This window comes from Typopeltis vanoorti, chromosome 21, assembly GCF_054136105.1.
Source record: "Typopeltis vanoorti isolate ZY-2024b chromosome 21, IOZ_Tvanoo_1.0, whole genome shotgun sequence".
NCBI lineage: Eukaryota > Metazoa > Arthropoda > Arachnida > Uropygi > Thelyphonidae > Typopeltis > Typopeltis vanoorti.
Genome location: NC_143569.1, coordinates 21792608 through 21818171, shown reverse-complemented (window position 1 = coordinate 21818171; position 25564 = coordinate 21792608). Strand labels below are relative to the sequence as shown.

At 36.0% G+C, this 25564-nt stretch overlaps 1 protein-coding gene across 1 annotated transcript in view; it reads right to left on the bottom strand.

Annotated features, from left to right (window-relative positions):
• Window positions 1-25564, bottom strand: part of LOC150094668 (adenylate cyclase type 8-like) — a 259683-nt gene that overhangs the window by 32094 nt on the left and 202025 nt on the right. Inside the window, exons 15-17 of the mRNA XM_090411618.1 lie at window positions 19270-19350; window positions 18924-19096; window positions 10038-10119 (exon numbers count right to left, since the gene is read on the bottom strand). Of these exons, the coding sequence (XP_090267744.1) occupies window positions 10038-10119; window positions 18924-19096; window positions 19270-19350 (336 nt within the window). The remainder of the gene's footprint in view (window positions 1-10037; window positions 10120-18923; window positions 19097-19269; window positions 19351-25564) is intronic.

Genomic DNA, 25564 nt, shown 5'->3' with positions numbered 1-25564 from the left:
AACCTTAAAGAAAAATGTTCCTAATATAACACTCGAAGTTTCTTATGATATTACGTGTGATATAGATTTGCAAGATTGGAAAGCTGAGTTTATGAAGAAGAGGCGAATGCTGAATGAAATGAAGAGAATTGCATATATGTATGGAAGAGGGAAGAAGATGAAAACAATTGATGTCAGTACGGAAAAAAGGTAACGAAAGACCCGCGAGTGGCATTGTACGAGCGTATGGCGATTCGATTATTACAGGTGTGGTGAACGAGGAGATTCACAAGATTGTTTTACTGGACGTAAAATGAATAGTGATTGAGGCGTTGGATATGAGGAATAAGCGAGCAAAAGAGTTGGAAGTGGTAATAAGGACAAATGACTTGACTGGGGACAAGGAACACGTAAGATTGGATATCAGGAGGTTGTTGAGAAGATTAAAAAATAATAGGGCGATAGGAAAGGTAGTCGGTGTGTTACTCAGGTATGATATTGATGGGATGAGACGGAGAGCAAGAATTATGAATGGTATGTTAGGAGAAATGTGTGAAGAGAAAGGAGTGCAGTTTGTTAATGTGTGGAACGAGTTTGAAAGATGAATTGAACTGAATAAGAGTGATGAACTGAATTCGAATGGTTTTGGTGAATCATTTGAAGAGACTGCTGCTGGAAGGGAGAGTAATGAGTGTAGAGAATGAATCTGAAATTATGAATGAAGAAGGGCACACAAGGATTGAGAGTTTTGGATTTGATCGTCTCATCAGAGGATGTTATTATAAATGAGGTGCCAAATATTCCTCCAATTGGTGAAAGTGACCACGAAGTGATTACTTGAGTGGTTGCCAAACATGTGAAGACTTCTGTGAGGAAAGGGTATATGTGGAACTACAAGGATGGTAACTGTGAGAAGCTCAGAAGACAGCTTGGAGCTGTAGCATGGAATGAAGAGTTAGGTGGAAAGGATATCAGTGCTGCTTGGGTGACATTCAAAAACTATCTAGTAGAAGCGATGCTAAATGTATTCCAAAGATCAGGAAGTTAAATAAGGTAGATATGAAATGGATGAATGAAGAGATTATGCATTCAATACAGAGTGAAAAGGCTTTATGGAGGCAACATAAAAGGAGTGATAATAATAATTTCCATGATGAGTATAAAGAACAAACAACGACACGCCGACTCGGTTGGCAAGGGTAGCAAATGTTCAGTGTGAGCAGCAGCAGTTAATGAAGCCAAAAATATCCATGAGAGTTCTTTCGATATGTAGTCAGCCTAAAAATGAATGATTATGGTAGGATAGCATTGATTGGAGAAAATGGTATAAGGACAATTGCTGCGGAGGATATACCTGAGATATTTAATGAGTTCATAAAGTTATTTTATTCTTATGCATGTGACATCATTGAGAACTTGAGAGCAGTGGATGGTGATGAGGAGGAGAGACTGACTGTGAGTGAGGAAGAGTTATATGGGGAATTGAGCAAACTTTATATTAATAAGGCTGTGAACCTTGATGATATATCACCATGTGTTTTGAAGGAATGTGCCAGGGAATTGACATCTGCTTTGACATATTTGTTTAATATGATTCTTACATTGGGTCAGGTTCCAAAGGAGTGGAAAGAAGGCGAGATTGTACCGCTTCACAAAAGAATTCAAGGCATGAAATTGTCCAATTCATGGGGTCAGGTGTTGTTGGAAAGACTGGTCAGAATCAGGATTCAGAATTGGGTTGACAACAATGGTATTATCTTCGATGGACAGCATACATTTGTTAAAGGGAGGTCATGTTTTAGTAACCTACTTGCTTATTACAATCAGATGACGGAGCATTGGACATGGGAGGTGGATCCACAGCAGTATGAGGTGGTCCGAAATGTTCTCGGTCTAACAATGAAAAAACGAATTTTTAATTTAAAAATTATTTTTATATTTCAATATAATCTCCTGTAAGACTAATACATATATTCCTGCGATGCTCCAGCGTCATTATCCCGTCCCTGTAGTGGTTTTCAGTGAGATCTGCAAAATATCCCTCTACAGCTGCAATCACTTCTTGATTCGAAGAAAAATGCCGACCAGCGAGGAAGAGTGGGAATAGAGATATGTAAGAATCTGGAAATAGAAGAATCTGGGGTATAGTGGATGTTCCAACAATTCATAGTGCAGATCGCTTAATTTTCCCATTTCCAAAACACGTTTGTAGGCAGGTACATTGTCCTGATGAAAGGTGATTTTTTTTCTTCTGCAAACCTAGTCTTTTCTCACGAATTTTTTTGTCTAGTCTGGTTAAAAAATCGGCATAATATTCCCCGGTTGTTTAAGTTAAGGGATATTACATCCCATATCGTTTCTTAGCCGAATAAGAAACTCAAAGAGTTTCATGCCGAATATAGTAGAAACTACATAAAGTTCGGCGATTCCAAGCGTAAGCAAATACCTGGATACTGCAGCAACTGACCCTAAAGGTAGTGCAAGCTGAGGCAACTCATGTCTAAGGTGGAGCAAGCTCCGATCACTATTCTTGATATTTACTCATAATGTGAACTTAGCTCCTAGGAGCTGTATTTCTGTTCTACATTATGAGAGAAGGTCACTACCCAGACCGGTTTCAACCTTTATTGAGGTCTCACTGATGAGAACAGAAATACGGCTCCTAGGAGCTAAGTTCACATTATGGGTAAATATCAAGAATAGTGATCAGAGCTTGCTCCACCTTAGACATGAGTTGCCTCAGCTTGCACTACTTTTAGGGTCAGTTGCTGCAGTATCCAGGTATTTGCTTGCGTTTGGAATCGCCGAACTTTATATAGTTTCTACTATATTCGGCATGAAACTCTTTGAGTTTCTTATTCGGCTAAGAAACGATATGGGATGTAATATCCCTTAACTTCAACAAGTCATATGTCGCCGAATTGAAGCCTTTGGCTCTTCATATATCTAATAATTCCCCGGTTATTGTTTTAACCTTTTCAAGGTAATTAATAAACACTTTAGCATTCCAAAACACCGATGCCATGACCTTTCCTACTGATGGAATCGACTTTGTCTTCTTTCGCACTGAACAACCGGCTTGGTTTGACTGCTGTTTGGATTCTGGTGTGTAATGGTTAATCCAAGTCTCATCCATAGTAATAAATCGACGCACAAAATCAGTTTCATTCTTGTTAAGACGCTCCAAGCACTGTTCAGAGATTTTCATGCGAGTGCATTTTTTGATCTGCTGTGAGCAAGCGCGGCACCCATCTTGCGCAAAGCTTTTTCATTTGCTATCTTTTGAAATGCCTATAGTCTCAGCAATTTCACGGACTTTGACTTGCCGGTCATCCAATACCATATAGTGCACTTAATCAATGATTTCTGGTATTGTTACACTTTTTGGACGTCCTTTACGTGGATCATCTTCAAGGCTGGTACGGCCACGTTTAAACTCGGCAGCGCAACTCGTGTATCACCTTAGTATCACCACCTCTGGGTGGGCTCCCACTGATGAGACCTTTGGGTAGTGACCCCTCCTACAATGCTATGCATTAAACATGTCTGCAAGGAGATGTGCTTTGTATTTTGGGATACTTAGGCAAGTGATGAAAAGTTACACCACCTTTGCCACGAGTTTATCCAGTCCTGAAAATACTTCAGTCGTAAACTTTGTTTGCTTACACTTGGATAAAGGATTAAACCAAATATGTAATTGGTAGCATAGCCAAGTGAAAAAATTTCCATCAAAAAACATCGTTGTTTATACTGAGATCTTGGGGAAAGGGGTAGAGAGAGAGAGAAACCGCAACTAATTGGATAATGTGATAGTAAAAAATAATACATCACAAAAATAAAGTCAACAAGAAGCGAGGTAACTCTAAATTAGCAACTGTCAATACTCCTGTGATTAACAACTGGTTATAATGTATCATTTTAGTTACCTTTAAAATTATCGAATATCTTTGTTATATTTTGCTCTAACTCTTTAGAAGCTGGCAGGTGAGTTTAGGAAAATTTAAATGGAAGGGTGTACACGATTGTCTGCTTACGTCATTTTTTTAAATTACTGGCATTTTGAATTGTATTGCATTTCAAAATTTGAAATGAATTTTTTTAGAAGAAGTTATGTTTTTCTGAAATATTACAAAATAAATTATTATTTTTAATGGGAAGGGAGTTACAATTCTCCATCTGATTTAAAAGAGTGAGTTATAAACAGTTCAAGAAAACATTTTTCCGTTAGAAACAAATTCAATACAGCAAACAAAACTACCGTTTTTGTTTGAGAAATGAGAAATATATATACAGTATATATATTTAAATGATGGCTGAACATTCTTGTAGTAAGGAGTCTCCAATTATGTTGTGAACAGATATTATTGATGCAAAAATCAGCTTGTTATTTGGTTATGCTACCCACTGTAGACACTTTTCCAGAGAATTTTTATTGAATTAGATTTTCAGAGCACATGCAATTAATGCCATTTCCTCACTATATTTATTACATTTTTGAAGAATGGCATTGAATCAAGTCTTGCCGAAAGGGTCGCGTTTTTGATCGAGATAAAAATTCCTCAACTAATAACTTCTCTTTGATTTTAGGTATTCTTTCGATTGCGAAAAGAAAAGTGAGTTTCTGTCTCTCAAATGCGCATAATTTGTGTCCCTATAGTTTGGTTTACCATTTTTGCGAGGAGAAATTAAGCCTGTCTCATTTTATCTAACTTAATTCATAGTATTTCGCAATTTTGTTTTCCAGGATGCACATACACAAGAAAGATTTATCTTTGCTAGGCTAAAATCCAAACTTAAGTACAACTGACTCTTTTCATCTGAATGTGAGTTAGTTTGTACTATCCAGAGATGACATGATTTTTCTTCCAGGAAAATAGTCTTTTATCCCGTACAAGTAAATCAGTTCAGAACATGCGCGGTTTGTATACCTTAATATATTTTTATCGTGGTCCTAATTATTTCGGATATAATATTCTAAAACAGCAATTGACTCTTATGGACAAAAACAAGAATGATCCGTCTGAAAATATGATCAGTTGTGAATTGCCATTTATAATTGCCATCAAGTGTATAATTAAAGATATCAGTTTTCCATCCAGTAGGCTTATGGTTTGAATTTTGAGTAATTCAAACCATAAATTTGTATGGTTGGAATTACATGATTCAAACCATGTAATTGAATTACATGGTTTGAATGTAATTGAATTACATGGTTTTCATGTAATTCAATTATATGAAATGTAATTGAATTACATGAAAATTCATGTAATTGAATACATGAATTTTCATGTATTCAATGAAATTGAATACATGAATACATTGAATACATGAGTAATTTCGTAAAATATCAAGACAAACTAAAATATGCATTAACTAAATTCTTATACATTCGTCATCCTTGAAATTCATTTCATTTCCCTTTTCAATTTTAAATCACATTCTTGGAATTAACGTCAGGGGCATTTTGTTAATTTACAAACTTAAGCTTGTTAATTTATTAAACGAAATTAATGTAAATTCCGAGGATTCATGTTAATTACGAGAATGTGCAAGGGAATTATCAGCTCCTCTGACCAAGCTGTTTATTGTAAGCCTCTGTACTGTTAAGGTGCCAGTGGAGTGGAAAGTAGGCCAAATAGTCCTACTGCATAATGAGGCTCCAAGAGAGAAGTAGCAAATTATAGGCCAGTCAGCATATCAGATGTTGGCGATACAAGGGAAGTGGTTAAGGGATATTTGAAGAAAGCAGTAAGAGAATGTACGATTTATAAATCAGGTAGGAATTAGATGGATGAAGGAATGTTAGAAGGAGAGATGTGGAGAATGTTTGACCGAGTTAGTAGAAAGGTTCATTAATAGTAGTCTTTCATAAAAAATAAAATATTTAACTAGGATAACAAGTGGAAAAAAATTAAAAGAACTTTGGAACGTGAAATATATACGAATTTTGTTTTTCCATATAGACGGAGGAATGTTTAACGGATATTAAACGTTTCATTATAACTAGTTACTTTGTGCCTTTTTTTTGGAAATAAATATGAAAGCATCTCATATTTTCAAGTGTTTGAACATTTTTCCTTGGAAATCTTTCGTAATAGATGAGGAAGAAGTTTTGTATCTTAAAAAAGAAAGTAGAAAGAAGGAAAGTCTACAAGCCGTTTAAAGAAGAACAATGGAGTATTTGAAATTGAGGATTTATTGTCCAACTCTGAACTTTCCCGTCTCTAACGGTAAATAGGAATTCTGCAGTTATCGCGATTTTCCAGGAAAAGAATTGTTTCCGTCGAAGAGTTAAAGAAGTTGCTTCAACTTTTATTTGAAGTTCAGTTGAATTTAAGACAGATTGATTTTCTAGAGCGGATATTTGGGATCCAGATAAAATGAGATTTATTTAATTTTTTTAGGTCTTAAGATGAGTTTCCGATGTTAACGTTAAATGGCATATGTCGTATATTTTTTATTTATATATAATAAAAATAGAATAGAAGAAAATTATGAAAGCAAAATACATATATCTAGGATATAACTGTATTTCAGTATAGAAATCTGATGCCATTCAGCCAACAGAACAATTATCGCAGACAAGAAACAAATATACATTTATAAGATTTTTACAATTTCGCCATACTATATATACAACCATTTTTTACATCTTTCTTTTAACATGGTCGCAGCGAAAAAAAGAATTCTTTCTTTTTTCAAGGACAACAAAGGTTATATTGTACCAAACCAGAAGTTACAGTAGTATTAAAGGTAATAATGAAGTAGTAATGAAGAAACAAGCCCTTGTTGTTTCTTTAATTTCTTTTTTTTTTTTTTCATTAACTATACTTAAAAACTGTTAAGTGTTAGCCTTTAGTTAGAAATATCTAATGTTTTGGAATATCATAAAGGAGTGTATGGCAGTCTGATGTGAGTGATATTGAGCTTCTCAAAACAGAAAAATATACCAATCCATGTAGGATGCTCTGTAAGAAACTTTAATTTTAGGGCATAGTTAAGAGATAACTGTTTCCGTCCTAGTGATAGAGCCGGCTCGTTCGTCTGGACATAATAATTTTGAATGGGCGTCGTACAAAAAACACCAGTAGCTATCCGTATTCCTTGATGGATAGGATTCAACCATTGCAAGCAAAGTAGCTTGCAATGGTTGAATAAGCGTAGACTTCAGGCTTATAATCCAGTTTTGAAATTATAAGTGTATGTTTTTGATAATCCATTCCATGTTAAATCAATAAATATCGATTTGCATCCCCTTTCAGTCGAGAATACAGAGCGAAGGCGATTTCATTCTCTTTTGCGCTTTCCCGTAAGTTGAAGAATGTGTGCAAGGAATGTAAGCTTTCTGTCAAGGATGAATTCTAAGAATTTGGCTTCTGTGATCGCTACTAGTGTAATACTTTATCGTCTGATTCTTAACTCAGAATCCAGGTGAAGAAAGTGTTTTCGGAAGAAGTGTACACAGACACTTTTTTTCTACTGAGAACCTGAACTCGGTATTAAGAGCCTAGGAAGAGAGACGATCGATTGCCACTCTTACCATCATCTTGCAAGAGTGAGAGTAAATTGTGAAGTTATTAACATGAAATGCATTGCTTATTGCCGGAGAAAGCTGCTCAGTGACTGAATTAACTTTTACGGCACTGTCACACTTATGAAAGAGCCTTGGCGAACACCCTTTTATTGATGATATGGTCGAGATCGCATACTTCCCATACGGACTTGGAAGACTAGGCTAGACAGCGTTTAATAAATACAGAAAGGCGCCCTCTGAGACCTAGATTATAGAGGTTTTTAATACGCCAATATTTCTAGGCTGTGTCAAGCTTTTTCCATGTCAGAGGATACTGAAACAAGATTTTCTCGATTCAGGAATGCTGGTTTAATACATGTTTCTAAGCGGACCAAATGGTCCAGCGTTGAATGATGTCTACGACAGTCATGAGAGGTTTTGCATTAACCATTGTCTCCAATATCTATGTAGAATTGTGTGGTTGGATTTCCTCAATTTATCCGTTTTACCCTTCTCTAAACTCGAACTCAAACGCGTTTGGTAATAGTTACATGTATCGTATAGGTATAAAAGAACTTGGATAATTTGCGAGTTTATGTCATGGCCAACCAAGATGGACTTTAGTCGCCTGGTGGAAGGCCGACAGATAATACCCTTTTCTACAGAAGTCTACCTTACAGTTTCATTATTATAATGACAATAATGATAATAATTATTATTACATGACACTTCCGTGGAGTGCAAGGCCTCACTGAAGGAAGCGCTCTAATAAAATTGTTTAACAATATCTTTAATATTGTTTAACCCGGCCATCAACATATCGTATAATCCATCATCCACGCTACGCCACATACAGCTCACTAACAATATTTCTGTATATTAATTGCTTGTGTTATCTGGCCCATTTGCCTCTATGCCATTTGAAAAATCTGAGATATATTGAGAAATAAAAAAGACCCTGCTACCTCCATGAGATTAGCTAGATTTTTCTAGTCAGGATGAGAATCGAACTCTGGTCTTTCTAGTTGAAGGGCTCATTGTGCCATGGTTATTTGCGATAATACCAGGTCGATTCCAATAATTAGTATGAATTCTTAATAATGCCATTTATTTAAATAAAACTCCAAATTTTTTTTTAAACGTCAGAAATTCTGCTATTTCTACATAATATTTCAAAAGTGAAGTCACGTCATTTCTTTTTATAATTTCTATACATTTTTCTCACATATTTTCTTTTCTTTATCACTTTTTTGTCGTAAACATTTGTCGCTTTCATATATCTAGTAACTGATGTATTTTGTAAAAATGTTTCCAGTGGTTTACCATTAGTTTTATTATCATCATCATCATCACTTCTGCTGTTCACGTATTAGGCCTACTGACCAAATTTTATGGCCACGTAATTCAGCACTTATAAGCAGACTTCCGAATTCAGAATAGGGGGGGTTACCTTTCCCCCTAGCCTACCGTATTTCTCATTTTCGTTGCCATCAACGTCAGTCATTGATATCTGCAAAATCAATTAGTGCAACATATCTTTAAGAATTCAGAAAATAGTTTCGCCATTTTTAAAGTACGCTGGAGTTCTGTATTTCAGACCTACTAAAGGTCTTTTAATCAAGGCTGGCCTAAAGCCGATTGGGAAAAATTTTGGAAGATTTTACTGAACAAAATGGAAGAAAATTTCTTTATAATTACGTTTCTTTCTTTTTTTTGTAAAAGTATAATCAGTAAATATATTATTTAATTTTTAATATTGTTAATAGAGTATGTGAACCCCACCAAAATGATCCCAATTAGATTCTGCATTTGCTGCTGCCGGAACTGCTCCAGATGAAAGCATTATTTGTTTGGTGTAGTATACAACAAATAAGAATTAAAACATGTGAAATTAATAAACATTAATGTCCAGTGAGGTAGATATTTACAGATCATAAATTTAGGTATGTGGGTAGTTTTAATCAATAAATTTCCTTGCCGGTCATTTTATGTTATATCGTGAGTTTTCCTGAGAACTGCAAGTTAGCTTAGTCACATTCAGTGCCATCAATTATTTGCTCGGGGTTGTACAGGCAGTGCTTTTGTCTTGAGCATCATTAGCCTGTCATAGCTGTGCATTTTATCATTAGAATCTGTCATATAACGTGCAATTTGTTGTTTAGTAATTAGAAGTCATATGTTTTTGCATCTGATTTTGGCAATATCGTATTATTCGGAATTATTGGAGTATTTATGTAATATAGCTTCAACTCTTTATTCTACATCAAAATATTTATTCAACTGAATAAATTTCTAACCCTTTTCATTTTTTAAATTTCTGTATGTGATATTAGTTAGCTGAGGCTGAGCATAGTTTAAAAACCATGAGATAAAATATTAGACATGATTTAAAATATTTGCAGATAAGAGCTTTCATTTTCAAGAAACTTTCCTAGAGTTTATGGGATCAAAACGTGTACTCCGTATATTTCTTGCTTATTTCGGTAATAATATCAGAACTGATTCATATTCTTTTTAATTAATCTCTGTTTATTAATATACTTACCAAACGAGAATGATAGATGACCATGTAGAAATAAAGGATAAGCAGTACAAGCATTCTGGCTTTCAAGGAACTGCATTCATTCCTGTAGAAAGTAACAACATTCCGAAATTAGCAGAGCCTTGCAACTTAAAGAAAAGAAAGCAACACTGAAAAGCAACTGATTATTTAGAATTTTAAGGACTTTTAAAATAATTATTTTTTATGCAACATATATTATGTTATGTTTTGTCCCTACTTGCATACTCCGCTAAAGAAAATAACATTCACATATAGTGTGTGTTATGATTCTGTTAAGATAACATTACATTACTTAGGAACTGATCCTTTCAGATTATCTTATTCTTAACTGACGATATTGGCAAGCTGATACAAAGCCTTATTTTTCAATTCTATCAATGTAATGTAAGATAGAAGTTGACAGTTATACAGATGGGTGGTATATAAAGTGAAGATAACCATCTCGCACATCTTAAGATGAATAGACAAGTTTTAGTTTCCAACTTTCCTTATTGTAAACTGTCTTAAATTTTATCATTTTTCCTCCATGGAATCCCAGGACTCATCGTAGGAAGTCTCTCCATACTACACAACCTACCATCTGCACAAAATGATAGACTGCACACTACATGATGATTGTTATTTCGTCTCTTAATTTTTTGTGTTCTCTAGCTGTATTTTCTATTTTGTGGGAATAAAAACTGGGTTTAAGATAGGGCTCTGCTATCTCCATATGAGAACGGCTAACTCACTTTTAATTGCCGACCCAGGCTTATTTGAAAGTACATTATTAGCCTAAATAAGCCCTTTGTAACAATTCCCTACAGTTGAACGTGTATTGCTGTAACACCGAATTTGTATCTTGGATGACGAAAAATTCTTTAATAATGCACGATCCTGTCTAAAAGTAATGCTTAAAAAACGGTAGTGGAAGTAAATGGTTCATCAGTGAAATTCTGAAATTATTTTCGCCAATTTTAAGGTACTTTCGTGATTTTACAACAATATAATTCAATATATTGTTGATAGAACTACATCTTTGCCATTATCTGGCTGTAAGTGATCACCTCTAAAATGATGTTTCAGTTCTGAGATGAGTTAAAAATTGAATACAATTTTTTTTGGGGGGGGGGGTCAGGAAAGAGACGACAGAATTTCAAATAACTAGATGCTTTATATTATGAATATGTTTATTATAGGTAGTTATACGCTCATAATATTTCACTTGAATGCAATAAATTTAATAATTAGTTCTGTAGTACCTATTCTTCAAAATAATTGAAGCATGAGTTAAAAATAAACAAGGTTTACATTATTATCATATAAAATAATTTTCAAGTATTAATAAACCTTACTTAATGCTATGAATGACGCTGATCTACCTAACCGAACTAATTATCGATAATTCAACTTTTTCGCAATTTGGTCGAAGTTCCCCGACTTTTCAGGTAACTAGAGATCTCTAACATGTAGCAGGGAAAAAAGCGCACAGTGTCTGTAACTTTGAATGTAAAACATCGTCCCACTGAATGACACAGGTATATTGACGAATGCTCTTTGCAGAAATTGCACATAATTTTCGCCATGTACCAATCCCAGAACTTCTTCTCTCTCTCTCTGTGTGTGCGTGTGCGTGTGTGCGTGCGTGCGTTAAATAAAAGAATAACTATGTAGCTGGCCTTATGAGGAGAAGAGCTGAGTTTTTAGCTCCCTGAAACTCAGGATTTTCCTCCCACAAAACAATCAAACGAACTTCAGAATATAAATATACATAACTGACAAACATTATATATAAATTATCTGCATCGATTATTAATCTACCTCCTACTTTGGAGTGAAGTGTCCTCCATTTAATTCCCGCCAGCACACTCTACAGTACTATAAAGCGAGCGTTATTAATTTACTAGGGGTCTATTGTATATGTAAATATATATTTTTTCTCCTTCAGAAAAATTAAGCACATAAATGAATGAATAAGGCAGTAGCAGTAGTTCTTCCATAGATGATATCTCTGAGATGTTCTTCGATACGAAGCTGAATTGCTTTTTCTGTTTGTCCATAATATGGGGAATTATAGCCACACCCAAGACAGTACATACCTGGTTACTTCAAATTGTTATATTTAGGTTTTAACATAACAAAATAGAAAAGCCTCGTTAATGAAACTTCGATCCTGGTCGAAGCCAGGTTCGAAGCTTCATTAAGGGAATGAATAAGGTACGAATTTTATATTTCTTGAGGACTTTTTACTATAAACAGAGCTGATAAGAAAGAGGGTCGAGGGCTTATGATCGAATATTTAAAAAGAGTTATCAACATTATAACACTTTTTACTCTTAAATTTAGTTTCAGTTAATTCCAGTGTTGATGCTCGCGCAGTTGTGCCGTTTAGTTTAAATACTTAATAATTTTGAAAATCTTTTAAATTTATTTTTGAGCTATTTATTTATTTATTTTGTCTTTCCTTGATTCAAGATAGTCATGTAATCTATTCTTTTTAATTTTCTGATACTTTCTTATATGGGAAAATGCTTCCATGAAAAGTTTTCTGAAAACGGTTAATCGAAAGTTTATTTACAGAATGATGATTCATCGAACGACAATTCATCAAAAAAGCAATTCGTCGAATAAACAATTCATTGAACAATAAGTTACCGAATGCCAATTCATTAAAAAGGCAACTCATCGCATAAACAATTCATTGAATAATAGTTTACTGTAAAATAATTCGTTGCAAATGCAATTGATCGAAAAAATAATTCATCGATATTTTTTCGATGAATTCTTTCATAATTCACCGAAAGAGTAATTTTCTTGCAAACTGTTGTTTAAACGTTTTCGGTAACAATACTCAACGTTAACCAAGATGCAGGAAACATATGTAGGTGGTTATCGAGAGATAATAATTATTTCGTTATATTTTAGAACATTATTCTCTAAGTATACATACTGCTTCATTGATTTGTCTCTAGACAAAAAAATTGCGTTCTACCAGATTTGTTTCAAAACAACAATGGTCAGAGTAAAATCAAAACTGACGAATTTAATATAGGTCATATAGATCTTAACTATAAATTTTCATTAATTATCATCCAGCCATTTCGAAACTTTGTTACCAAATTTCCTAATAAAAGTGATATAGTTCGAACTAAAACTGAATCACGTTGACAACTCCTTGTCCGTTTCACAAATCCCGAGATTTATCAAATTCCAATAAGTCAAGAGTTATTAAAATATATTCAATGATAGTGCCCAAAACGGATATATGTGGAAGTATTAGGCGGGTGATTATGGAAAGCTCTGTAGACAATTAGCATCAGTGCATTGGGTAGATCGGCGGTGCAGAAAAGACGTTCACAGTGCATGAAAATTCATAAGGCAGTATCTGACACAAGTAGTGTATAACCGCATACCAAGGGTTAAGCGAGTAAATCGAGTAGGAGTGAAATGAATGAACAGAGAAATCAAGAAAGCTGTGTTGGAAAAGAAAATGCTATGGAGGAGGTACAAGAGAGTTGGTGGCCATCGGATCCATGAAGAGTATAAAGTGCATCCTGGGACTTCACTTTATACTCTTATAACTGACGAGCATGATAAAGAAAGAAAAGCTGCAGTATGAGAGAAGATTGGATGGTCAGGCCAAGGTTAACTTGTTCCGCTATATGGCAAGCAAGAGAAAGAATAATTATGGCAGGTTGACACTGGTGGATAGTCATGGCAGCAGAGTGACTGTTGTGGAATTATTGAACGAGCACTTTATTGGTGTATATCATACTGGTGTAAATGATGCCGTGCAATATATAGAAGTGAGGCAAATATTAGGAGAATCGGAAGTGAAAAAATCAGAGTCGTATCAAGTGTCGATTGGGTCAGATGATAATGCTGTGGGAATATATGACATATCACCATGTATTCTTAAGGAATGTGCACCATATTTAGCTGTGCCCATAATGAAAGTCTTTCAGAGGGTATGGTTCCTAAGGAGTGGAAAGAAAGCAAAACAGTACCACTCCGCAAGTATGGTTCCAGGACAGAAGTTTCCAATTATACACCAGTCTGTATAAATGCAGTTGTAGTCAAAGTGTTGGAGAGATTGATAAGGAATAGAATACAAGATTGGGTTGATCAACATAGCATACTTTATGATGGTCAGCATGGATTTCTAAAGAGTAAGTCTTGTTTTAGCCATTTACTTGAATTTTATAAGTTAACTACTGTTAGATAAAGGAGAATCATGTACAGTGATATTCTTGGACTTTGCAAAAGCGTTTGATATATTATCGCATAATAAGTTGGTGTACGAGCTGCAGAGGATGGGAATAGATAGTATATTGGTTAGATGGATCGGTGATTGACTCTCTGAACGATACCAATAAGTTGCGTATGATGAAGCAGAGAATTTTCAAATAAAAAGGGGAGTAACCAGTAGCTTACCTCAGGGTTCTGCTATTGGGCCTGCTGTTTAACGTATTTGTAAATGGTATATAATGTGCACTGACAGTCCACGCGGTTAGCCTAGTGGCTTTGCGCTTCGCAACCATATGCCTGGGGAAGGAGTGCCCCAGGTTCGATTCCCGTCGTAGACGTGAGTAATTTGAGGATCTTCCTCAGGCATAGCCAAGTTAGCCGGTCTTGGGCACGGGCAGTAGGGTTTTTTCCGCCAGTTTATCTGGCATTTTTCATCCCGCAAGCAGGCAAACCGGCCCCGTGAACATACGCCTCTACAGTCAAAAATATATCCCCCCCCAGCGGCAGACCAGGCGACAGGTCGGTTGGGAATAGTACTAACAAGAAGTCGCATCTAAGTAACACACGGACCCTGCATGGGAAGCGGGAATAATGCGTAGTGAAAGAAGAAGAGGAGATATAATGTGCACTGACTGCTGGGATATTCAGTCGTTTGCTGATGATGCAAAGTTGGGGAGAATTATAAGTAGCAATGCTGATGCTAATTACTTTCAGGAAGATTTGAATAGACTTTTGACTTGAACAAAGGAGTGGGGTTGTAGTTTTAATATTAATAATTGCAATATTAATAAGTTGCATTTTGGAGTGCAGAAATATAAGGCTCTGTACTATATGACAGTTCTGTACTGCAGAAAGTGGATGAAATTCGATATTTCGGAGTGATTGTTGACGGTAGATTGAAGTTTAGAGGACATATCGCAGGTGTTGCAAAGACTGTACATCGTAGTGCCGCAATGATGAGAAGTACACGTGTGTACTTATTATCCCTAGACGTGTACTCTAACATGTAGGGATAAGGAAGTTATTGTGCCACTGTATAAAGTACTGGTCAGACCACACTTGGACTATTGTGCTCGGATTTGGTCACCTGGTTTTCAGTGTGATATGGAAACATTGGAGAGGGTCCAAAGAGGAGTGAACCAGAAGCCATCCATTACTGTTTATAATTACTATTTTATTTCATTGTTGTTAATGATAGCAGATAAAATTCAAACTAAGAATACTGTTGCTTCCAGTGAAAAAAAGAAGACACGTAAACTAGTATGTTACATACTAAGATTAAAATTATATTCAATTCAGTGACAATGGTTTATCGCAAGCACACCCACCCACCCACCCACACACACACCCACCCACCCACCCACACACACACACACACACACACACACACACACACACACACACACACACACACACACACACACACACACACACACACACACACACACACACACGAGAGAGAGAGAGAGAGGCTGTATGCTAAACTAATCTCAAACTACTGTTGTTACGTTTATTATAAACAAATATAAAGTTATTAGTGAAGTGAAAAGTGTTACATTATTTAATAGCAGTTATCCGTAAACACGATAATCGTTTTCACGAAATGGAAAAACTTTTAATGTAGATTAATGATTAAACAGGTTAGCGTGTTCCCTTAAGCAAGCTATTCAGAATAACTTACGTTTGCCAAAATTAATTAATTTTTTTACGTGATTGACTTAAAGTAATGCTTTATTTATGTCAGTAACGCACATATATGACTGCTTAAAACGTTATTTAACCATCACATATTCTACAGCAGATAAAAATGAAGGCAATGATTCGCTATACTTCGGTGGTCTTTAGCCTAACGTATTATCAGACCTTCCTGGAGTCAACGACTCATCACTGTAGGTCCTCCATCTCTCTCTCTCCCCCTCTCTCTCTCTCTCTCTCTCTCTCTCTCTCTCTCTCACACATACACACACACATACACACACACACACACATACACACATACACACACATACATAGTGTGGCTTGAATTAATTCACTGGCTCCATAAACACACTTCCAGGCAACGCATTTCAACTACTCACAACGCTACACGCAAAAATACAATATTCTCCTCACCCATTTACGCATATCTTTTTCATACAGCTCCCAGGGATGACTTCTTGTTCTCCACTCTGTCTCCACTTATTCAAAACCTTTGATCCGAATTAATCCAGTAATTACCTCTTACGACTTTATATGTCTCGGTCATGCATTCCCACTCGTCTTTCTATCCTACAGACTCTGCAAGTTGCATTACCTCAGTCTGCCTTCATACTCAACTTTCCAGAGATCAGAAACCACCTTAGTCAATTGTGATTTCTGGTCTCTGGAACGTAATATCTCTTTATCCTTCTTGAAAATCTGGTGACCGAATCTGTACACAGTAATCCATATGTGGTCTTACCAAAGCCTTATAGAATGGAATCATAACATCCTTACTCTTACATATTAGTGTTCTGAGCATCATTACCGTAATGCGTCCTGTTGCTCTCACAATTTTAGCAAAATATCTCTGAAATTTGTGGTCCTTTATCCAACAACACTCCAGATCCCTCATCTCCTCCACTCTCTAAGATATCTCCCATTCCTATATTCTGCATCCCATATTAGCTTCCCAAACTGAAGCAGAAGCCCCATTTATTTGCCCATTCAGCAAGTATATTCAAAGCCACTTGCAAGTCTACAATGTCCATTCTACTCCTCATAGGTCTTAGCAACTTTGCATCATGTGCAACAACTGTATATCACCATTAAAGCCCTTCCTAATATTATTCACATGCATATTAAACAGCAATGATCCACAAACAGATCCTTGGGCCCACCACTAGTGACTTTCCTCTTCTCGGATATCGCACTCCTATACACAACTTGCTGATACCCATCGGACAGCTAATCTCCAATCCGTTGCACTCTAATCTATTATCCAATCACATTTGTTCCAGTTTAATTGCAAGTTTGTCATGTGACAATCTATCAAAGGCTTGAACACAATCTAAATATACCACAGTGTATGCTTCCCCCTTTGTCCAATGCATCTGTCACCTTGCCACAGTAAGTAAGTAGATTGCTCAAACACGATCTTTCTTTAGCAAACTCATATTCTCATCAAAGAGAATGGTCCTGTTGTCAATCCAATTCTGAATCCTGGTCTTCTTTTGCCTCACAAACACCTTTACCACAATTCCAGATAAACAAATCGGTCTGTAATTCGAAGCCTTATCATCCCCTTTTATGAAGCGGAACAATTTTGTCCTCTTTCCACTCTTGTGGAACGTGGGTAACTCTAAGACACAAGTTAGAGGTAAGTTAAGGCTGTTGTTAATTCCCTGAACATTTCCTGAAGAAACGCAGTGATATACTACCAAGTCCTACGGTTTTATTGACATCCAGTTTACTTATTTCCTCATATACCTCCTGCACAATCAGTGGTTTCTTCCCCCTCCCCACTGCTGTATAGTTCTGCATAATGTTAATTTCATGAGGATGAAATATCTTTATGAATTGCTCATTTAACGTCTCTAGTATATCCTTTTCAGTGGTTATCATCATACCATTCCCTCCAACCAGTATAACCACCTAACGATCCCTCAAATCGCCTAAAAAAATCGTTTTCCGAACGAGATCGGATAAACAGTTGATTACTGTATATAACTGATGAATTTTATTGTCCTGCGTGATACAGCTATCCTGCTCATTGGGGACCTCACGTAAGTGTTTGAAAAAATTTCATGTTTGGTTCCAAGCAAAGTATGTTACATTATCTTTTCTATATTTTGTAAAATACACCTAAAATACATGAAACGCATTTAATGACTGAAAGGAATGTGCCTCTCCCCCCCCCCCCCCCCCCCAAAATCTTTATATTTATCTACATAACGTAGATAAGGGGAATAATATGCTAACTTTAAACACATTCACAAGTTAATCTAATAAAAACTGCAGTTCTTTTTGATAAACAGACTTAACTCCACGTGCCTTATAATTCATTTTTCGGCGTACTCTTCATTAGATGATTTTTAGTTTCGATAAATTGTGTTTTCGATTAATTGCCGATTGATGAATTGTTTTTTTTTTTCAATGAACTACATTTCGATTAACTGTTTTTCGATTTATAATTTATTGTTTTTTTTCGGATAAACTTCCTTTCGTTACATTGTCGTTCGGTAAATTGTTATCGGTGAATTTTCTGCATACCTGGGAAAACAGTTTGCTACGCATCAGGAGAGTATATCTTATATTATTGACAACCACTTTCTTGGTTGTCAATAGCTGCTACACTATGAAAATCATATACGCACAAACGTGAAATCTCGAAGCAACATTTATTTTTCTAGACTAATAGTATTAATTTAGAGTTAGGAACAAGATACCAATTTGGGATAAAAATGCGAAGTGATTATTGGTGCGCGTTAGGGGTTTAGAGTTCATTGACATTACAATGTCACTACCTTGCAATAAGATTTAATGACATCTAAAAGAATTCTTACCAGTATTTGATTTCTTGCTCAGCATAAACGTTTTGCCACGTGATAGTTACTAAATGTCACAAATAAGAATAAGAAAAAGTGGATGACTGATCTTAATCCAACAATATTTGAGGCTTACTTGACAACATCAATGCACGTTTCGTCTTTTTGGAAAGCACTTCCAAAATCAACTTCTATTAAGATAACATATATTGTTATCATGGTGAAGAGCATGACCATCTTCAGCAAGTAATTTAGTTTCAGAAATGCTGCACATGCTACCATCGTCAGGATCCATGTAAAGACAAAGTACTGAAATAAAGGAAAGAAAAACACCCATCGAGACTGCACTTTTGAACTATAGAGTATATTCTTAATGAATTTTATAATTACATATTGATTGCGTATATATTTTATATATAAAATATAAATGATTACGACACACACACACACACACAGAGAGAGGAATTATCAAAATTGATTACCTGAGGATACGGATAAGTCAGCGTCTCTTGATATGTTCCGTTGGTGATATTAATGACATCTGAGGATGTATCAAATGCGAACTACAAAAAATGTATGCTTAATAAATCACTGACTATAATAAATATTCGAGGGTAAGTCAGAAAGTATCCTTAATTTCCCCCCCACCCACCCCATTAGACATACAAAAGTTATGTGCCAAAATTGTAAGCGTGAAATCTCGTGCTTATTTAATTGACCCATTTTACTGATTATCCTTCGACAGTTCAGCAAGACTTGTCTTGCTGAATGATCGCTTTAAACATATCTGCTTCGCAATTACTTACGCCAAAGACGAACAGCATGTAGTGCTTCAATTGGTTTAGTTGTAATCTGTGTATGTTAAGTTTGTTAATCGAGTAATTGTTCTCTAGAGGATTCATCTTTTTTGGATATGAAAATTTTGGATATGTAAGTTTCAGAGAGAAAGTGTTTTTTGGACTGCAGGTCTACATTAGCAGTGCATAGAAATTCAGAAATCCCCTCGTACAACGGTTACGAAAAGAGGATACGAGTCAGTTCACATTCAAAACTGAAAAGTGAAGAATAGATTTATTGCTTTTGTTTGTCAGTTTAAAAAATTAGCACACCACTTCTACTCAGCAACAAGAGATGTTTGTTGATGGCATCACAAAGTAACTTTAGATTATTCACGGTTCTGATTATGAAATCATCCATAACTGATTTCACTTCCATATAATTTAATCAAGTGGATATACAAAGAGCTCACGCTTGAAAATATGTAAAACTGTTTGGGTCCGAACACACAAGAGAGAGTCGTCGTTGGTAGACTGCCAAGAGGAGTCAATTAATGTTGAAGGGGAGAAAGAAATAAGGCGATGTACGAGTTGGTCACCAACACGCGAAATGATGTGCTTTATACGTAAAATTTTCCACCTGTTATACAAGCAAAATAGTTATCATTTTAAAAACTACAATGATCATAAAAGAGAAGTTAATTTTCCGACGTGTAATAATAAATAACTCATCCCACAATATGAATTGATTACCCTATTATCAGAATGGATTCTCCTTCTTTTGACATGTGCAGAAGTGTCGAAGGATCTCGCATCTGTGGGCGTACAGTTCGCCTTTGAAACTCATGTAAAGAATATAGCGTTGTCTGAGGCACATTGTCATTTGTGGCGAAATGTGAATTCACAGTTAATGGACATACAAAATGTATCCTGGCAAAAAAAAAGTTCAAAGTAAAATATTTAGCAAAAAACGTAATGCTAACCCTTTTCTGAAATGTTTGTGTATAAAAATAATTAGGATAGGGTTTAAGTTTTGGAATTAGCCAAAGCAAATGCTGCTGTTAAACTAGTGTCTTATGTCTGTTAATTGCATATGTCTTTCTGTTTTTTTGAGAGATGAAATCTCCCATGAAGAAATATCGTACCACATCTGGATAAGATCGATTATCTCACCTTCGGTTGCAGAGCCCTTATGAAGGTTCTTCGCATCTTTACCCAGTATTAGAACACACGCCTTTCCAGCCAAATAGCGCCATCATTACTGGTTGAGCTAGTGTCACGAAACCCCTGAAACAGTGAATAGCATACTTCATAGTGAGTTGCCGCTTTATAAGCTGAAGCGAAAGATTCTGAGACCGTAAACACACCGAATTTGTTTGCTTCATGACAATGCCGTTATTGTATACTGCCTGCCAAATTTTGAAACATTCGAGACATCATGGTTTGAGATTCCCTGAATCCTCTATACATTTTTTCAGGCGTGATTCTGATTCGAAGAAATCGATACATAAGTGGATTGTAAGCAGATTAAAAAAGTGCATGCGTGCAAATACTTGTGAATCAAAGTGCAAAACCGCCGGGGATAAGTATTATGCTTTGTAGTGTAGTGCTTCTCTGTGCTCTACATTGTTATTATGCTAATTTTACTAAATACACTAAGGATACCTTCTGTCTAATTCTCTTAGTTTATATATTTTAAAATTCACTTCAGCCTGGGAATTATGCTTACATGAATATCGAAATAGTCTAGCAGTTCTATTTTAATGTTATTACAGTAATAACTGCATTAATTTTGCTTGAAAAACACTATCTGAAATACTATTTATTAAAAGAATAAACACACATTTTCTGCGTGTTTTATTTATATTTTATTTCTACATTTCTACATGGTGCATATGTATTGCATGCATGGATGTTAAACATAGACATTATAAATGAATAGAAAGTTCAATCCTAATTTTAAATCTTTATTCATCTACCGGGTGATTATAAAATAACGTCGTGTTCAGAGCCCTCTAGTGAGTAATGTATTGGACGAAACACACCAATATTCGGTAGACACAATGGAACATGGGGATTCTATTTAACGAAAAAAAAGTAGTACCAAAAGTCGCCAACAGGGGAAATTTTGGCGCTGTTTACTGAGTAAAATGCATTAATTTGCATTATCGCGTTTCTTGTGAGCGATCATGCAATAAAAGGAAAGCCTGTGAGATTTCTTATCATTCGTAGACGAACTGCTTTTCGATGCCTCTTACCTTACGTGAGCGTGCTTTGTTAGTCAAACTCTATTATCAGCGAAACAATAATGCCAGTGTTTGTCTTCGTGATTTTCGGCGTATGAAAAATTTACGAAAAAGGACCGATTAGCGTAACAAACTTACGAAAACTGATTCGGCGATTTGAAACTACTGGAACTCTAGCAGTGCAGGTAGGCAGGGAACGCAAACCAATCAATCACCAAGTTGAACAAGTTGCAACTGCTATTGTAGAACAGGAGATGACGAATGTGCAGGGTACCAGCAGTGCACGAGCAATATCCTAGCAAACGGATATCGCATACACAACGGTGTGGAAAATCCTACATTAGATGTTGAAGTTTTACCCCTATAAAATCAGTCATGTTCAAGAATTGCGCCCTGGTGATGCGACCACACGAATCGACTTATCTTTGAGATTCTTAGCGCGCATGGAAGTGGATGATGCATGGACGTGGCAGATTTTATGGAGTGACGAAGCGCACTTTTATTTGAACGGCGATATTAACACACGCAACTATCGCATTTGGGCTGCAAATAATCCGCACATGTGTCTGCAGATGCCTATCCACTCGCCCAAAGTCACAGTGTCGTGCGGATTTACGGCATCTTTTATCATCGGTCCATACTTTTACGAGTAAAATCGCCAAAATGGACCAGTGACCTGTTCCGTCAATGCTAAAAGTCCGATGTGGGGTGGTGCACCACAGAACTATGTGGTTCCACAACTGCAGCAAAGAGGATGTCTCGATTCGACCATCTTCATGCAGGATGGTGCACCACCCCACATCGGACTTCAGGTACAGCGTGTTTTGCAACAACATTTCTCTGACAGAAGAATCATTAGTCGTGCATTTCCCACGCCATGGCCATCGAGATCGCCTGACCTCAATCCTTGTGACTTTTGGCTGTGGGGATTTCTTAAAAGCATTGTGTATCAAGGACATGTACCCGATATTCCAACTTTGAATGATCGAATAACGTTACACGTGAGACAAATCAATTCCGATATGTTGCGAGCCACTGTGGAAAATATCGTGCACCGTATGCAGTTCCTGGAACATCAGAATGGTGGTCATATTGAACCTCATTTGTAATTAACAATGAACGTCATGAAATTGATGTGTGCTGTCTCTCATTTGCCATTTAGTCATTCATTAGTCACACCTACTAAAATTAATTTGGCAGCGCTAAAATTTCCCCTGTTAGCGATTTTTGGTACTTTTTTTCCGTTAAATCGAATCCCCATGTTCCACTGTGTACGTCTACCGAATATTGGTGTGTTTCGTCCGATACATTACTCGCTAGAGGGCTCTGAACACTTGACGTTATTTTATAATCACCCGGTATATCATTTTATCTAAGTTTATATCATATTATTATCAGAATATGACATATTTTAGTTATTAATCCAGTGTTAGTTGTAGCTGGTTGTTTTGATGTTATACGAAGCAACTAAGACTATAACCCATATGTATTATATCAGTTAAATGAATATATTCTCTCTGTTTGAGTGACAACAAACTTCGCTTTCTCTACATACTACATGATAAATAACTTACTTTCAGTTAAAAAATTATTATAAATGTTCTTTGTAAGTTAGAGATGGTATTCAAATCCGGGTTAATGCCAAGATTATGTCGGTTCTTCGGACTGCATAACAGAAGCGATATCCCAGTTGTGTTCTAAAATCTTGATTCTTCTGACGTACATAGTCATGTTGCTGTTATAGAGTCGACTTTCACTGTTGCAGCAAAATGATAGGTCTCTGAAGGGAAGAGATTGCATCCCATATGTAGCCATATTATTTTCGAGAAATGTGTTCTTAGATATGTATTCTTACATGCATATTTTATTGAAGCATTAGTTAGCTGGTTAGTTAGTTGGTTTAATGAAGTCTATGAATTTATGCTCATAGAATTCGGCCAGCACTAAATGTCATTGACGGTCAGGAGTAAAATCTGCATGTTTCGTATTTTGAAGAAACGAGAAGAAAAGGCAGACAAACACCAATCAGTAAAAGATAGTTTGCTTTTCTTTCGCTGTTATTAAAAAAATAATATTTTTCCAGTGAGAGACACCTTTTACACATTTTCTCTAGTGTAGTGTAGTGTAGTCACGAACCTAGTGACATACGATATTCTCTTTTTTTTTGCACACAGCGCTTAATGATTGGTGTACAGTTATGCTACATAATTTGAATAAGCATAACAGTCATGAAGGAAGAATGGTACCTCATGCACGTGCTCCTCAAAGCATTCCAATTTCTTAGTAATACCAAGTTTAATTGCCAGTTTCTTTATCGGCAAATCTAATGCTTATGTCTTATCGACAGTTAGGAGCAAATCATTGGTCCGTACTCTCGGTTCAGAAAAATAGAGAAAGGACAAACCATCATAAGGAGAATAATCATTTATCTTACCTGACTTATCCATGAAGATGCAATTGACATCTCTTAGACCTTAATTTAATTCTGAAAGACTGGACGAAATTTTTTAGACTGTTTTTCTAACTAGACCAAATTAGCCAATATCTCATCAAAAACCTGAAATTGGCGGAAAACAAGGTAGGTCTAAGTCGGAAAACTTCAAATCTATCTCCAGCCAGCTGATGTATCATTATTGAAAGTTCTTTAAAGTTGATTCTAGCCCTAATTCAATCAACAAGCGATTTGGATGCAATTCAGAAAACTACTTAAACGTCAGAGATTGCGAATTACACTAATCTAATTTTAGCGGATATCAGCACGGCATATACGCTATTGAACCATAAATATACAATCAATTAACTTTTCAACTGTTTCAGCAGCCATATAAAACATGTATGAAGACATGATATAATGTATATTGAATATACAATATTGGATATATCTTCTAAAAATAAAGAGCCAAAGGCTTCATGTTGACGATGCTAAATTATACGAATTATTAAATCCAAAGTCGTTTCAAAGTGGATATTAAATCCAAAATCGTTTCAAAGCCAACGACAGAAACTATAGAAGTTTCGTACGAAAATTTGACCAGAGAGCTTACGGTAAATACGCTCGCCGCTATACTACGAGTTGTCCTAGCCGAATCTAATAGGTGGGATGCACACTATATAGCGCCCATATATTCACCTCCTATTGGTTTATCTTCTTCTTCTTCTTCTTCCTCTTGTGCCTTTTCCCATATATTTGGGGTTTGCCTTTTTTAAATGATTCGACCTTAAGCGTGCGATCTCAACCGACTTGTCGCAGAGCCTGATATTGAGGGAAGAGGTATTTTTTATCTGTAGAAGCGTGTGTTTAGGGAACCAGTTTGTCTGAATCAGTTCGTCTGAAGGACGAAAAACCCCAGTTTCCGGTAGAAAAATCCCCTCCACCTCCCTATGAGACCTGCTAACTCACTTTTGGTCGAAAGAAACCAGATAAAGGTTACTCACGTCATGGACCAGAATTGAACCCAGGTCTTTTCGATCAAAAGGTTTCTTTTAGACCGACTAAGCTATGCAGACGACTCTGTATATTGGATATGTAAATACATTACAATATATATTTGAGGTACATTCGAAAGGAAATAATTTTCTTCTCTAACTGCTCGCTGCTGTGTTAATAGTTTTTGGCTACTGAACTTAGTATGAATCCTACATCTCTCTCTCTCTCTCTCTCTCTCTCTCTCTCTCTCTCTCTCTTTGAAATATGTTTCGTTTATGTTCATTGCAGTTCTGCATAATCACATTTCGGCCCATCATATTTTTTTCTA